The sequence below is a fragment of the Asparagus officinalis genome, chromosome 7 (assembly GCF_001876935.1).
Source record: "Asparagus officinalis chromosome 7, Aspof.V1, whole genome shotgun sequence".
NCBI lineage: Eukaryota > Viridiplantae > Streptophyta > Magnoliopsida > Asparagales > Asparagaceae > Asparagus > Asparagus officinalis.
The window spans coordinates 74487471-74502558 of record NC_033800.1 but is presented as its reverse complement, the minus strand read 5'-3'; the positions used below and the strand labels follow the sequence as shown (position 1 = coordinate 74502558).

Genomic DNA, 15088 nt, shown 5'->3' with positions numbered 1-15088 from the left:
TAAAACCTTGTTGGCATTCTCAGGACAAGTTATTGTTACCTTTGAGCGATCCAAGGTTATGTCAGGAGTTACACGTTTAGAACCACTCCCTTGCGGGTGCGGAGTCTTAACGGGCTCAAAATGCTGATTTTGCACAACTCCAGACTTCGGAATCCAAACTTTGTAGAATTTTGGTGGTTCTTTGGCCACCGTTTTCTTCTTTCCTTCTCGTCTTTGTTGTAAAAGAGCACGGGCACGAGCAGTGTTTGCTATACGCTTTTGTATGCATTCTTTGAGGGTCGAACGGGCCCTTTTGACAAGAGTCCATTCCTCCGACGTAAGTTTTGCTGAGATGTGAGTGATTTGACGTTGAGGTGACTGAACCACTTGATGTTTCCTCGATTCTAAGTCCTCATAGTAACGAACTCTATCGGTTTGTTCCAAGGCCTTAGCCAATTGACGAGCGCGGCGTTGGCGTCGCCTCTGACGAGCCCTCTTCGTCAGAGTTGGCGAACTTCGATCGAACGATTCCTTAATTAGGGTGGAATCATTGTGAGCAGAGCTTCCGGCTTTGGGGGTCGCCGGGATAATGTTGCGAGGCAAGGCCTCAACAACGATTGGGCGAGAGTCTTCACTTTTAGCCTTCTTTGGCGTATAAGCCTTCTTCAATGATGAGATCCTCTTGTACTTGCGAGATAATGAAGATATTGAAAAGGATGATGAGAGATATTCTTCAAACTTGGTTTGGTCAAACTCGTATTTGACCGTGGATTCAACTGGAATCTTGATCGGCTGCGACAGGACGGTCTCGGCAGCGAGACCATTGGCTCCCACTGTGGTCGCCAGTTTGTTTACGTCAGGAACAAGTTCTGTTGTAGAATTCATTATAACTATTTATTGATTACAATGAATACAAAAGAGTAAGCTTCGTACTTTGCAAAACTACTCTTTACAACAAAAAAAATCAAATTACAAGCTCCTTAGAAACAAACGCAGGATCGTTGTTTGGATCGCTGCCTGCGTGGGATCTTTGCCTGTGCCGGGGTGCGTTAGCCCGTGGACCACCGATTCACAGATTCTGATTGAATCATAAAGGTTTAGGGATTCTTCCTTCGTTTATCGAAGTAAGAATTTAAAGCGAATATCTTATCGATGTAAGATGTTCACTCTTCCAAAGATCAAGTCAGAGCTTAGATCTCTAGGAATCGCCAAAAGCTTCTTGAGGATGTTTGTGAAGAAGGAAGACTCTCTCTCTTGCTCTAATTCACCAAAAGCTCAAGCCTTTTCTGTCTTAATTGTTCTCCCCAATCTGCCCTGGATTGCTCTATCAAATGCTCGATCGGATGCTCTCTAATCAGCCCCCCTTTTGTAACCATTGTCCCACTACCTAAATACCATCCTTTTATGACGTTAGTGGGTCTCCTTTTAGTTTGTAACCATCTTCCCACGTTTATGGTTGATCTCAAGTAGTTATGAAGCTAAAAAACCATCAAAAAACGTGTTGTAACCAACTCTATGGCCGAGACAGTGAAGTCTGTCGCGCACCTCCGAGACTGTTCGCGCTGTCTCGGATATTTTGGCTCTAACGTTTTCATCCGATATCGGAATGAGATGATCAAAGATGTGTTGGAAAGATGACGAAGAGATATACAACTTTGGTCTTTTGAGTTTCTTCAGATTTGGATCATATTATAGTTTAAATATGCAATACATTTCCTCGGCAGTCTCTGCTGACGCGCACCTTCGAGACAGTTCGCGCTGTCTCAGGTATTTTGGCTCTAACTTCCTCGTCCGATGTCAGAATGAGGTGATCCAAGATGCCATAGAAAGCTGACGAAAAGACCTACAACTTTTTTCTTTTGAGAGTCTTCATATTTGGATCATATCATGGATTAAATGTGCAATACATTTCCATGGCAGTCGCTGCTGCCGCGCACCTCCGAGACCGTTCGGGCTGTCTCGGGTATTTTACCTCTAACTTCCTCGTCCGATGTCGGAATGAGGTGATCCAAGATGCGTTGGAAAGCTAACGAAGAGATCTACAACTTCCCATTGATGCTTCACTCTGTTTACTTGCGCGACACCACGTACTGCCGCGCTATTACCGCGGCAGTTATCACAGCCGCGCACCTCCGAGGCAGTTTGCGTTGTCTCGGGTATCTCGGGTATTTTGGCTCTAACTTCCTCATCCGATGTCGGAATGAGGTGATCCAAGATGCGTTGGAAAGCTAATGAAGAGATCTACAACTTCCCATTGGCGCTTCACTCTGTTTACTTGCGAGACACCACGTACTGCCGCGCTATTGCCGCGGCAGTTATCACTGCCGCGCACCTTCGAGGCAGTTTGCGTTGTCTCGGGTATTTTGGCTCTAACTTCCTCGTCCGATGTCGGAATGAGGTGATCCAAGATGCGTTGGAAAGCTTTCAAAGAGATCTACAACTTCCTATTGGCACTTCACTCTGTTTATTTGAGCGTCATCTTGTACTATCGTGCTATTGCCGTGGTAGTGTACACTGCCGCGCACCTTCAATGCAGTTTGCGACCTCTCGGGTATTTTGGCTCTAACTTCCTCGTCCGATGTCGGAATGAGGTGATCCAAGATGCGTTGGAAAGCTATTGAAGATCTCTACAACTTTCTATTGGAGCTTCACTCTGTTTATTTTCACGTCACCTTGTACTGTCGTGCTATTGCCGTGGTAGTGTACACTGCCGCGCACCTTCGATGTAGTTTGCGACCTCTCGGGTATTTTGGCTCTAACTTTCTCGTCCGATGTCGGAATGAGGTGATCCAAGATGCGTTGGAAAGCTATCGAAGAGATATACAAATTCTCATAGGCATATTATTCTGTTTGTGTCCACAACACCTTCCATTATCGCACAAATGCGCGTTAGTGTTTCTTGTCGTGGGTGTTCATATTGTTCTTCTATGTTGTTTCACATGTTCCTTTGCTTCTTTTGGCTTTGGATGATTTCCTCTAACTTATATAGGGATATTTATATCTATAGGCATTTTTATACGCCTACAAGCATAGTAAGTTATCGAGGAGTTTCTCTTAGGCTTAATACTAATATTTTCCCTCTATCCTTAGCCATTTAAGGCGTTGGATTCAGAATTGAGTGTGATTACAACGGTTAAGTTATAATCAAATTTGGTTGTGTCGTTCGAAGTTTGAAGTCAAGGCTCATCACATGGTAGGCCTGCTATTTCATGAGGTGGTCATTTGTGGAAACGACCGAAGGAGCGTGATGATATCGTTAGGATAATAACATTCTCAGGTTTGAATAGTGACTCATCGCTTGGTAGGCCACTGAATAATGTCATTTACTGGAATGATGATGTGGAAATGATCAAGTCGTTCAGTGATATGGAAGTATAACGAGTGCGATTAGAATAAAGGCACATCGCATGATAGGCCACTATCAACGAACAACGTTATTTGCATGAATGATGATGTGGAAATGATAAAGTTGTTCAGTGATATGAAAGTATAACGACTTTGATTAGAATAGAGCCACATCGCATGGTAGGCTGCTATCAATGAACAACGTCATTTGTATGAATGACGATGTAGAATGATCAAGTCGATTAGTGACATATAAGTATAACAACTATGATTAGAATAGAGGCACATCGTATGGTAGGCCGCTATCAATGAACAACGTTATTTGCATGAATGATGATGTAGAAATGATCAAGTCGTTCAGTGACATGGAAGTATAATGACTGTGATTAGAATAGAGGCACATCGCATGGTAGGCCGTTATCTTCGATCGCTCTAAAAGGATAGAACGTTCAGAAAAGATCAGATGATGAATCATCGCATGGTAGATCACTATCCTGATTGAATGATTAGTAGGTGCTCATCGCATGGTAGGCCACTACTTGGAATATTTTTAACTCAGGTTGAAGAGTTGACTATCAGAGGTGATTATTAACATGACAGTTTTGTGGACCCATCATCCTATTCCAGAGGATTAGTGGAAGAATTTGGGGGGCAGTAAGGAATGCAATTTTCACCTTAGTTAACCTCGTAGGAGTTGAAAGAGTTTTAATGACTTTAACAATACCGAAGGCTGCATTTATTAATATGGTCATGTAGCATTGTTACATTTGTGGTTTTTGAACCTGCAGCGTTGTTAAGATTTGGAATGATCTCTTTTCCTTCCACATGGGCATAATAGTATTCGTCAATCATGAAGACCTTTGCAGGGAAGGGGCCGGTATATAAGAAGCCTATGGGTAGTACTTCTTTAAAAATTTATCATTGATAGTCATCATGATATGATCACCGTCTTAATTGATTAGGCAATATGCTCCATCTGAGTCGACTATCTCTACTACACATGGCCATTCCCATTTTAGTTCGAACTTCCCTTTATTTTTGGAGTTCAAAATCATGGGACGTCGGACGGTGAGAACTAGGTCACCTTCCTTGGAAATGCGGTGTCTGACTTTCTTGTCAAACACTTTGGAGATACGAGCCTAGTAAAGTTCGATATATTGTTGAGCTTGTAGTTACTTTTCATCTAGCGTTTCAAGTTCTTCAAGGCGTCAACGATGATTCTCTTCAGTTGTCATACCAGTCACAAGTGCTATCCGAAGGGATAGAATTTGAACTTTCAATGGTAGGACAGCTTTATACTTATATACTAAGGAATATGGCATGACACCGGTTGGTGTACGAACCGTCGTGCAATACGCCCATAAACTTTGACCCATCTTCTCATTCCAGTCTCATTTGCTTGTAAAGACCAACTTGGTGAGAATTTTAATGATGGTCTTGTTGAAAGCTTCTGCTCGACCATTCGCAGCAGGGTTGTAGGCTGTTGATGCCAAGTTTATGATTCTAAATTTGTCGTAGAATCATGTGAAGGTATGGCTAACAAATTGGGGTCCGTTGTCATGGATTATGCACCTTGGGACACTGTACCTTTATATGATGTGATGTTTGACGAACTTGATCACATTGCTCATTTTAACTAATCTCAATAGGACTGTTTCGGCCCATTTGAAAAAATAGTCAGTTATCGCTAGGATGAAATCGATGTCCTCTCGAGAAGGGTGGGAAAATTGGGCCAATGATATCCATACCTCATGTTTCAAATGGCCATGAAGTGGCCAAAGGATGCAGATGCTCCGGCGACTGGTACATGTAGTTAGTATGTACTTGGCAAGCATGACACCGTTTAACATAAGCGACAGTGTCCCTGATCATATTTGGCTAGTAGTAGCCAAGTCTGCGCAGTCGGTCCCACAATTTAGGTCCTGGCTGATGAGCTCCACAAATACTATTGTGGGCTTTTAAAGGGCTTCTTCTACTTCTTTATTTGACAAGCAGCAAAGTAACAATCCGTCGTACGACCTCCTGTACAAGGTTTGTGACAAGGAGTGGTAGTAGAATCTTGATGCTTGTCTGCGTACGGATTCCCTTTCTTTAATGTCTTCAGGTAATAAGCCATATAAGACATAGTCGACGATCGAAATCGCCAATCCCTGGGTTCGAACGCCTTAGGCCCTTCATCGATCACGTCAACTTACAATGCATATTTAGGCCAGAAAAGTTGTTTGCTAGCTACGGTGATCCGCTGAGTAATCATTTTAGGTAGAGCTAATGTAGCTGCGAGTGATGCCAAGGCGCCTGCATATGTATTCTTTAGATGAGGCACATAATCAATATAGAAGCCTTTAAAAGAATTGGCCAATATAATAGCCGTTTCGTGATAAGGGACCAGATCTACATGTCTGACTTCGAATTTCCCTTTCAACTGGTTAATGACGAGCTTTGAGTCGCCATATGCTTCTAAGTGTTTTACCCCCAGCTTCTTGGCTAGGTCAAGACCAATGAGCAAAGCGTTGTATTCAACCACGTTGTTAGAACATGGTTCTATCAGGGAGAATTCTCGGAGCAACACATGGTTTTGCGGAGAAACCAATACTACCCCCACTCCAGTAATAATTGTAGCTTTAGGGCTAGTTCTTGATGCACCATCAAAGAATAACTGCCATACTTGCTCTTTTGAGGCTGCATTGGCTTCACAAGTCTTGTTCGATATGTCTTGGTATAAATCAACTCTTCCCTCCATAGGTTGGTTGGCCATGAGATCGCAGATGACTTGACCCTTTACTGCCTTTTGAGGCTTGAAGAGGATATCGTACTGGGATAGCAGTAATGCATATCTTGCAAGTCGCCAATTCAATGTGCTAGGCTACGTCATGAATACAAGTATTGGATTGACTTTAGAGATGACATATATGGTTTGCCCGACCAGATAGTATCATGTCTTTTGAATTGCAAAGACCAAAGCCAAACATTCCTTCTTAACATGAGGATAGCGGTGTTCAGCTCCTGATAAAGTTCTGCTAAGATAGTAAATGTCTTGCTCATGGCCATTATCATCGTCTTGAGATAGGAGTCCTGTTAAGGCATGATCTGTAGCTCGGACATATATCATGAATAGCTTACCCGATTTTGGTGCAACCAATATGGGCGGGCTGGAGAGATATAATTTGATCTCCTCAAATGCTTTCTGGCAAGCCTCATCCCAAATGAAGGAAACACCTTTCTTCATGAGTTTTGAGAACATCTGACACTTACTCGACAAGTTGGAAATAAACCTATGGATGTAAGACAAACGCCCTTGTAGACTGTGAAGCTCCTTAAGATTTCGTGGAGGCGGAAGCTCTTGAATAGTTTTAACTTTTTCCGGGTCAAGGTGGATTTCATTAGTTGTGACCACGAACCCAAAAAAAATTTCACTGGTCATTCCCAAGAAGGACTTGGTTGGATTCATCTTCAATTGATGTGATTGCATAAGCTCAAACATCATTTTCAAATCTTGCAGATGATCACCTTTGCTATGGATTTTAACAACTAAGTCGTCAACATAGCATTCCACTATCTTTCGCAAATATTCCCGAAAAATAGTGGTTATAGCATGTTGATATATGACGCTGGTGTTCTTCAATCCGAATGGCATTACTGTATAACAATATATCCCTGAAGGTGTTCTGAAAGAAGTATGCTTCTCGTCTTCATGATACATCTTGATTTGGTTATACCCTAAGAATCCATCCACGAATGACATCCTTTCAAATCCACACGTGTTGTCTATAATGATGTACGTGATGGGCAAAGCGAAATCGTCCTTTGGACATGCCGAGTTCAAATCTCGAAAGTCAATGCAAACTCTGATCTTCCCATTCTTTTTTAGAACTGGGATAATATTGGCCACCCAATCTAGATGTTGCTATTCTCGGATAAACCCTAAATCAATGAGCTTTTTAACTTTGGCTTCGATCACCTTCATGATTTGTGGGCGGAATCGTCGTTGCTGTTGCTTGACACACTTGGCGTTTGGTTTGATATTAAGGCAATGCATGGTCCCCTAAGGATCAAGACCGGGCATGTCCTCATAATTCTAAGTGAAGACATCAATATACTCACATACAAGAGCAATGAGGTCTTCATTTTCTTCAGGTGACAAGCTATCACTTATGAATATGGGCTTCGGGTTAGACTCATCTCCCATATTCACTTGGATTACTTTGTCGTCAGTAGGAGGCTCACACTATTTGAAGTAGTTTTCCCACTGCATAATGAGTTGTCTACTCAATGGACCCTCGAATAGAGGTAACTGATCATCCTCTCAGGTTTCACTTGGGAGAGCCAAGGTCATATTAGCCATAAGTTTCTTGAACACGGCTCATGTACTGGTATCCGAATCCCAAAAGATCAATTCGGAAGAAGAACTAATGGAGTAACCATCCGACTCTTCACTAGCTTCGAAGCATTGCACTAGCGGTGGAGACACATATCCCAACCCCTTGCGAGTCTTGTCGTAATAGTTATCAGGTTTCCCTTTTGGGACAAAGGGGGCAAGCGGAGTGCGCTGACCTTTGCCAAAATTTAGACCTCCTGCATTGGAGAAGTAGTATCCTATTTTCTGCATTATGCGGCGCATTGTTAACCTAAAATGTGAGAATTGAAGAGTTCCTTCTTCTTCATCAGATCCATCCGAAAGAGTTTGTAGTGGACTCTAAGTTTGTTCGAAGATGATGTTTTCTTGGCCATTTCTCCTGGCGGGCACCACAAAGATAACCTGCAAAGATTCAATGTGCTGTCGACTTGTCATGAAAGATGAATGAATCGACATGTACAATGCTGACTCAGCATATAATCGTGGCAAAGGATCTAACAACATGTCGGCACTTGTACCTAATATGTCAGAGTTAAATTCAACACACGATAAGTAAGCTAAATCATCATTATTATTAAAGACAACTTCACTGTCATCATTTGCGGTATCATTTACATCAAGGCTCTCGAGGCCAATCACGACGAGATCAATGTCATTAAAAACAAGCCCCTTTTCATATTCAGGTTTAGTATCAGCCTCGTTACCACTGTCGAGGTCCTCAACTGGTGATGCATCGGTCGACTCACCATCTAGGTAGTGAATAGAATCAGTAAAATAATTCTTCACCGCCTTGAATGGTTGCTTTTCCATGACCATTGTTTTAACCTTACCATTCTCATCCATGTATTTCATTCACTGATGAAGGGTGGATGATACAATCAAATTGTTGTGGATCTATGGTCGACCCAATAGCAAATTATAGGATGTCTCTGCATCGATGACATAGCAGGTGACATCCATCTTCAAGTCACTCTTTTAGTATTTGGGCTTTATCTTGCCAAGAGGACGGGTGTTAGAGGTGTTGAAACCATAGATGGTAGTCCCTGTTGCTGATAGACGGTGTAGCGGGACCCTAAGATGATGGATAAGCCTCAAAGGTATGATGCTCAGGGTAGAACCAGGGTCAACCTAGATTCAGTCTACCCGAACAGAGCTAATATATCCTGTGAAGTATAAAGGTCTATCATGCTTCTGGTATTTCCTCCATCTGACTCGGTGGAAAGTGAGCAAGGAATGTTTCATTGTCGGCCAGTGCTTCACGCAAAGCCTCCCTGGTCGATCGGGATAGACGCAGGAGCTCGAACAATATGATCCTCACTGATATGTTGGCTAGCTGGGCCAACACATCAAATTGAAAGGGACCCTTCGAGCTTTCAGGAGTATCCTTCTTGAGCGCTTTATTATATCGGAGCTCCCTTACCTTCGGATTATTAGAAGGTAGTTGTACCTTTTGCGCTACATCCTTCATTAGCTTTGGTGAGGTTTCCACTGCTTCAGGGTACTTCTTTAAGTACTCCTTTCCACCGCAAGTTCCTGATGTCTACATAGGTTGTGTGGTGAACATTGGTTGTTCATCCTTGAAACTACCGAGGGAAGTAGTTTCGACCCCCTCATCTGGAATAGCAGAAATATCATTGTAGGATTTTTGTTTGGACTTGGACTTCTTCAAGCTCGATGATGCCCATTGCCCCTCTGCAAGTAGGTCAGGATGGACCTACATAATTTCACCTTCTGGGGTGGTGTAGGAAACCATACCCATCTCCTTGTACTGATGCGGATCAAGGTTCACAACCCTAGTCTCTGTTTGTGGGATCGGTTTCAAACCGTTCTGGACCTGGAGCTCCGTGAAATCTCCGAATCGTAATGAGACCATATTTGCAGCCACCTTCTTTTGTTCAGACTAAAGGGTCATGATGCCTGCATCCAAGAAATCCTAGATTTTATACTTTAGGATATAGCATGCTTTTGTTAGAAGGTGGACCATCCTGTGGTACATGCAGTAATTAGGATCATCTATTCTCGACACCTCCTCAGGTTTCCTCGATTCTGGGAGCTTTATCTTCTTCGTCTTAATCAAGGACTTGAGGATTGGGACGACTTGCTCATCTTTGAAGTCATACTTCTTTTGAAAGCGGTTATCCTAAGAATTACTCTTCTGCTTCGAAGAAGATTTAGGGGAGGAAGTGGTCTCTACTGCCAAAGTATCCTTCCCCTTTGACTGTTTCTGAGGGGTAAAATTGCCCTGATTACCCCCACTTCTAGGGCGAGACTCGAACATCTCTTCAGCATTCATCCTTTTGAGCATGTTCTCGACCTGTTCTCCCTGCCAAATCAAGTCTTTCCATGAGCGTGCTTCGATAACGCCCATTTTGGATAGTATATTGATGGAGAGATTATTCTGTCATATTTCGATGAGAATAGCCTCTGAAACTTGATCACGTGAATGTAGTGATCAATTCCTAAATCTCTTGACAAAGTCACTGAATGACTTTGTCTTCTTCTGCTTTTCAGCTAGCAGAGTAGCCATAGAACACCTCTATGCCACCATTGAAGAACCTGGCCATGAAGAGCCTTTCCATGTCCTTCCAGTAATTAATGGATCCAAGATTTAGTCTTCAAAACCATTCGAAAGTGACCCCCTTGAGGGTACCAATGAACAACCGAATCATGATGGAATCATTCCCTATTATGTGTCTAGTCTACGCTTGTAAATAGTAGATATGCTGGGTAGGAGAGCCATTGCCATTGAAATACAGGAGGTTGAGTGGTTTGAACTTTGCAGGATAGGGGACGACGTCCCATTCGACGGGGTATGGTCTAGTCACCCCTAATCCCTTGAAATTTCCTTAAGAGTTTCAGTGCATCTAGCTACTTCTGGAAATTATCCAACTTATGGTCTCGATCCTTCTTACCAGGGTTGGATTCAGCTTCTGATGATTTAGAATGGATTTTGATGATTCCTTCATCCTCATCTTCTGCATTGTTGCCATCTCGATTTCGTCGGCTAGATTTCTCTACCTCGGGTGAAGGTCGCCTAGGCCTTGATCCTAAGGCTTTATCGGTATTCTTCTTCTTCTTTTCCTTCTCCCAGAGGAGTTTCTCTATCATCTCTTCCATGCGCCTGATAGTTTCTTGTTGCTGGAGAAGAGTAGCTTGCTTTTCTTCCAGCCTTTTTGCCATGTCTTCTTCATTTCCGGCCATGTGAGTATTCGCTTGTTCACTTTGATCGGTACTAGATGGCTAGGAAGTTGTGATGGCCGAGTTATTAGGCTCCTCATTAGTTTCATTCGCTAGATGTTAGTAATCCAGCAGAGTTACCGAGTCAGTGTGGGTATGGGTGTGCTGAAAGATGCCATCTCGCTTAGTGACCAAATATTTCATCCCCGGAGAAAATTCAGGATCAGAAGAGTCAGAAGGACCACCTTGTCCTTTGCCTTTCCCTCTGCTAATCATATTGCTGGTAACATTAACATGTTCATTCTTGGAAGCTTGTCCCTGGGGATGAAAGCACCTCCTTATGGATGATGGAACTCTCAGTAGTCTAGACAATCGCTCGAAGACCAAAGGCATGGGCAATGGTCTCCCGCATTGGCATTGGGAGAGTACTGTGGAGCTAAGCTTCTCACAGTTACATTAAGATTTCATCTGACTCATACTGTGCTTACGAACCAGATAATCAGGGAGATCTGTAGCCAGACCACCCCTGTTAACTCAGGTATCTTGCTAACGCATGCACAAGAATCTCTAAGTGTTAGAGGTTGACGAGCCTGAGTGGTTGGATGAATCTCATGATTGATTCAAGGGACACACTTGCCGTCTGGGTTGAACCTCAACTTGGACACTAGTTTTGGGCTGAAGGCGAGGTTCATCATTTCGACGAGCCTGAATCTGGCCAGCTCGAATAGCAGGGCGAACTTGGACACTTGGGCGAGGCTTGTCATTTTGATGAACCTCTGTTAGTCGAGTATCGACTATATTGCGGGCCTTAGACACGTTGTCTTGTGGCCGATAGTGGAAGCCATCCAGAGAGACTAAGGCTCGGGCTTCATGGCGAGCCTGATTTTGGCATCGACGTTGTCTTGCCCTTGTTGAAAGTAGGTCAGCGACAGGCTCCACAGCAGCCAATGTTTGGCGAGGTTGCTCAGCAGCAGGCAATGTTTGGCGAGGTTGCTTAACAACCCACCTTTTAGCTTAACAGCTAGTTTTCAAAGCCTTGGCATTCAGAGGCAGAGTTTTCTCCTTGAGGTATACTTGAGTTGAATTATCAGAAGCCACGTGGGCTAAAGTCTCGTAAGAGACTCTGCGGCACTTGCGTGCCTTTGTAGGACTCGGAGTACGAGAAGAGAGGAACTCCTCGTACTTAGATTAGTCGAACTCGATTACAAGAGTCTTGATGTTAGATCACATGGCGATCTTATATGATTGCACCATGATCACTTCATCAGAGATAATGAGTTCTCCTACTATGGTCGCCATCTTCTGTAGGGTCTCAAAAAAGATTCGAAAACAATTGATTCCCTTAACTGTATTAGCTTTGAGAAAAAACTCTATCGCCTGGTAAGAGTCTCGTTATAATTACACTTATCGAGTACAGAAGAAGAGAATATTGGTTTGACTTCTCTTTTGTTTAACGTGGATTTTGTGTGGAAAAAGGATGCCTCACTCAATTCTTGAGTCAAGCTTGCTTCCCGTTGATGATCAGAACAAGATCGCTTGAATTCAAGAATGAATTAGCCTCTTGGCGAGTGCTTAAACGGCTACTGGTGGCTAATTTTAGCTCTTAACTTACGTGCTTCAAAGATGTTATGAGTGCTCTCCTCGCGTGAATGTCCCAGTTGCTAGATGATCCAAAATTGGCCTCTTCATAGTTGCTGAAGGCTATTTGTAGGCCCTTAGCATGTAACTGCTATGCTAAAATCATGGAGTCCAGGTGTAACCTACTCCTCAGATTTAGCCCACGTGGGCTGACTGGATCTTTAGGACCGTTATAGTCGAATTTCATTTGGTTAGATGAGTCTCTCTACGTGTCAGATGAGACGAGCCTCAATGCGAAGTGAGGTTCATCTAACAAAGCGGACTTCTTCCTTTGATGGCTGAGTTCTTTTGCATTGGCAAGCCTTATGAGCTTCTTTTGACAAACTTCGTCTTCATTGACGAGCTTCGTCTTCAATAATGAAATTTTTTGTCACTGACGAGATTGATCTTCGTCTTCATTGACGAGCTTTAGTCCTTGTTTCCACTGACAAACTTTATTATTTAAGATAAGGTTCATCATTATCATGACCCTCATCATACCGGTTGTGAGCTTTGACACTCCTTTGTTTATTAGCATTTTTTAGGGGCTACAGTTGCCTGTACATCTGCCATTATTTCGCTATCACATTAAATGCGAGGAGAGTGACCCTTCACATCCACCAAACCAGTCGCCGACATGTATAAAGTAGAGGCAAAATGCCTTCTATGCTAGTCGGGTTGAATTACCAATGTGCCCCCTATAACTCCTCTATAAATAGTGGCCATTTCCACTGTATAAAGGTACATTTGATTAAAAAACATGATCAATCCAAGAGCAGTTTGCTTTGTTTGCGAATGAGCTCGTCAGCTGTGTTTTCCCTTTCCAACCTCTTGTATCACCTATCACCTCTTCCCCGTAGGTCAGTATTAGTGGTAGGAAGATGAAGAACGGATCAGGGAGACCACCCTACAACCACTGTGATTTCTGGCCTGCTTCACTATCGATCCTTGACAGACTCATCAACACCAGGATGTGACAAGCGAAAGCTCAAGCTACTATCCTAGTCACTCCATACTAGAAGTGTTGCCAGGGATGAAATGTACCTATGCGACCCAGACCTCAGCGACCTGAGCAGACCCTTCTGCGACCAATCAAACTTCTAGTTATGACCAGATGTAATGACCGTAAAATTTTGATATTAATTAAAATAATTTTATACTATTTTAAAATATTTAATTATTATTTTTAAAAGTGTATTTATATTTTTCTTAATTTTCTAAAATTTTTTATGATTTAAAGTCCAAGTTTTATATTTATTTAAATGTGTAAAACCCTAAACATTTGAATATAATGTGATAAATAATTATAAATATATTATATGGTGAAAATAATATATCTTTGATGTTTGGGTATGATAAGAATTGATTTGAGGTCAATTCAATGAATATTTGTGAATATATGAGTTCAAATTCACAAAACATGCACAAAGGCAAAGAGTGAGAATCTGAGAATTTTGACCAGTTGAGAGTTTTTATGTTTTGCATACCATTCTAGTCAGAATCTGGAAAGGTGTATCAGATCAAAGTTGTAGGTCTATTCAAGAGCTTTCCAATGAGTCTTAGATCACCTCATTCTGAGATCGGATGAGAAAGATACAGCCTTTATACCAAACCCCAGTCAGAGCATGACCCAGAACACTATGCAGTCGACCACCGTGGTCGCTGCGGTCGACCGCTGGGCGAATCTGGTTCTGTCAGTTTTGTTTCGGGTTAGGTTTTGTTTATACCGAACCTAATTGTTACCCTAGGTATTTATACTCGTTTTGAAGCTCTCAAAACCCTCTTTTAAACCCTAATAGCCTCAGCCCCCTCCTCTCTCTTTTTCAAACCCTAAAACCCCTTTCTTTGGCGATTCTTGGAGGATTTTGGAGGATTCGACGCGAGATCCATCGGTGTTCAGCGAAGGAGGATCGTTCTCACTCATTTTTGGGAGTTCATCTACACCCCTCAGGCGAGTAACTTCTCGCCCAACCCTATCCCATGTTTTAAAAGGTTTTTATAATGATTTTCATTAGTTTTAATGAGCATAAAAGGTATTTTTGTATAAAGATGGATTCTCTATAATGTGGATTGCAAGATTCAAATGTTTAAGTTTATAAAAGCTCACCAATGTTTTGTTTATTGAAGATCTAGATCTGAAATTTTCTTAAACAAGAGTTAAATCACGATTTACTGTTATCAAAACGTTTTAATATGTTTCATATGTATTTAGAATTTTGGGGATGTAGTTTACATGCTTAATTTCGTTGTTCTTCTTCTGTATGATTTTAGAGACGTTAAAATTTTTGTTATCATAGAAATCACAAAATTTATTTCAGGTTTTGAAGCTGACAGAAACCCAGATTTGGGCTTCTGTCTGCTTTGCGGTCAACCGCGGAGGTCGACCGCTGGGCGCGCAGAAGGGGCAGGAATCGTCTGCGGTCGACCGCCCCGGTCGAGGCGGTCGACCGCGAGGCGCGTATCAGAGCACGGTCGACCGGGGCGGTCGATCGCCGCACAGTCTGGAGTAAAACTCTATGTTCTGTATATTTTACTCATGTTCGAGAGTTTGCCTAGACTATCTAACTCTGGTTTTTAGTCTTACTATGTATTAATACATAATTGATGACCTAAGGG

General features: G+C 42.5%; 1 protein-coding gene across 1 annotated transcript; it reads right to left on the bottom strand.

Moving 5' to 3' along the window:
- On the bottom strand, positions 5516-7942 carry LOC109847370. Its single transcript, XM_020416599.1, has 3 exons — positions 7693-7942; positions 6281-7194; positions 5516-6187 (listed from the first exon to the last, which is right to left on the bottom strand). Exons 1-3 carry the CDS (start codon positions 7940-7942, stop codon positions 5516-5518), a joined length of 1836 nt encoding a protein of 611 aa, XP_020272188.1.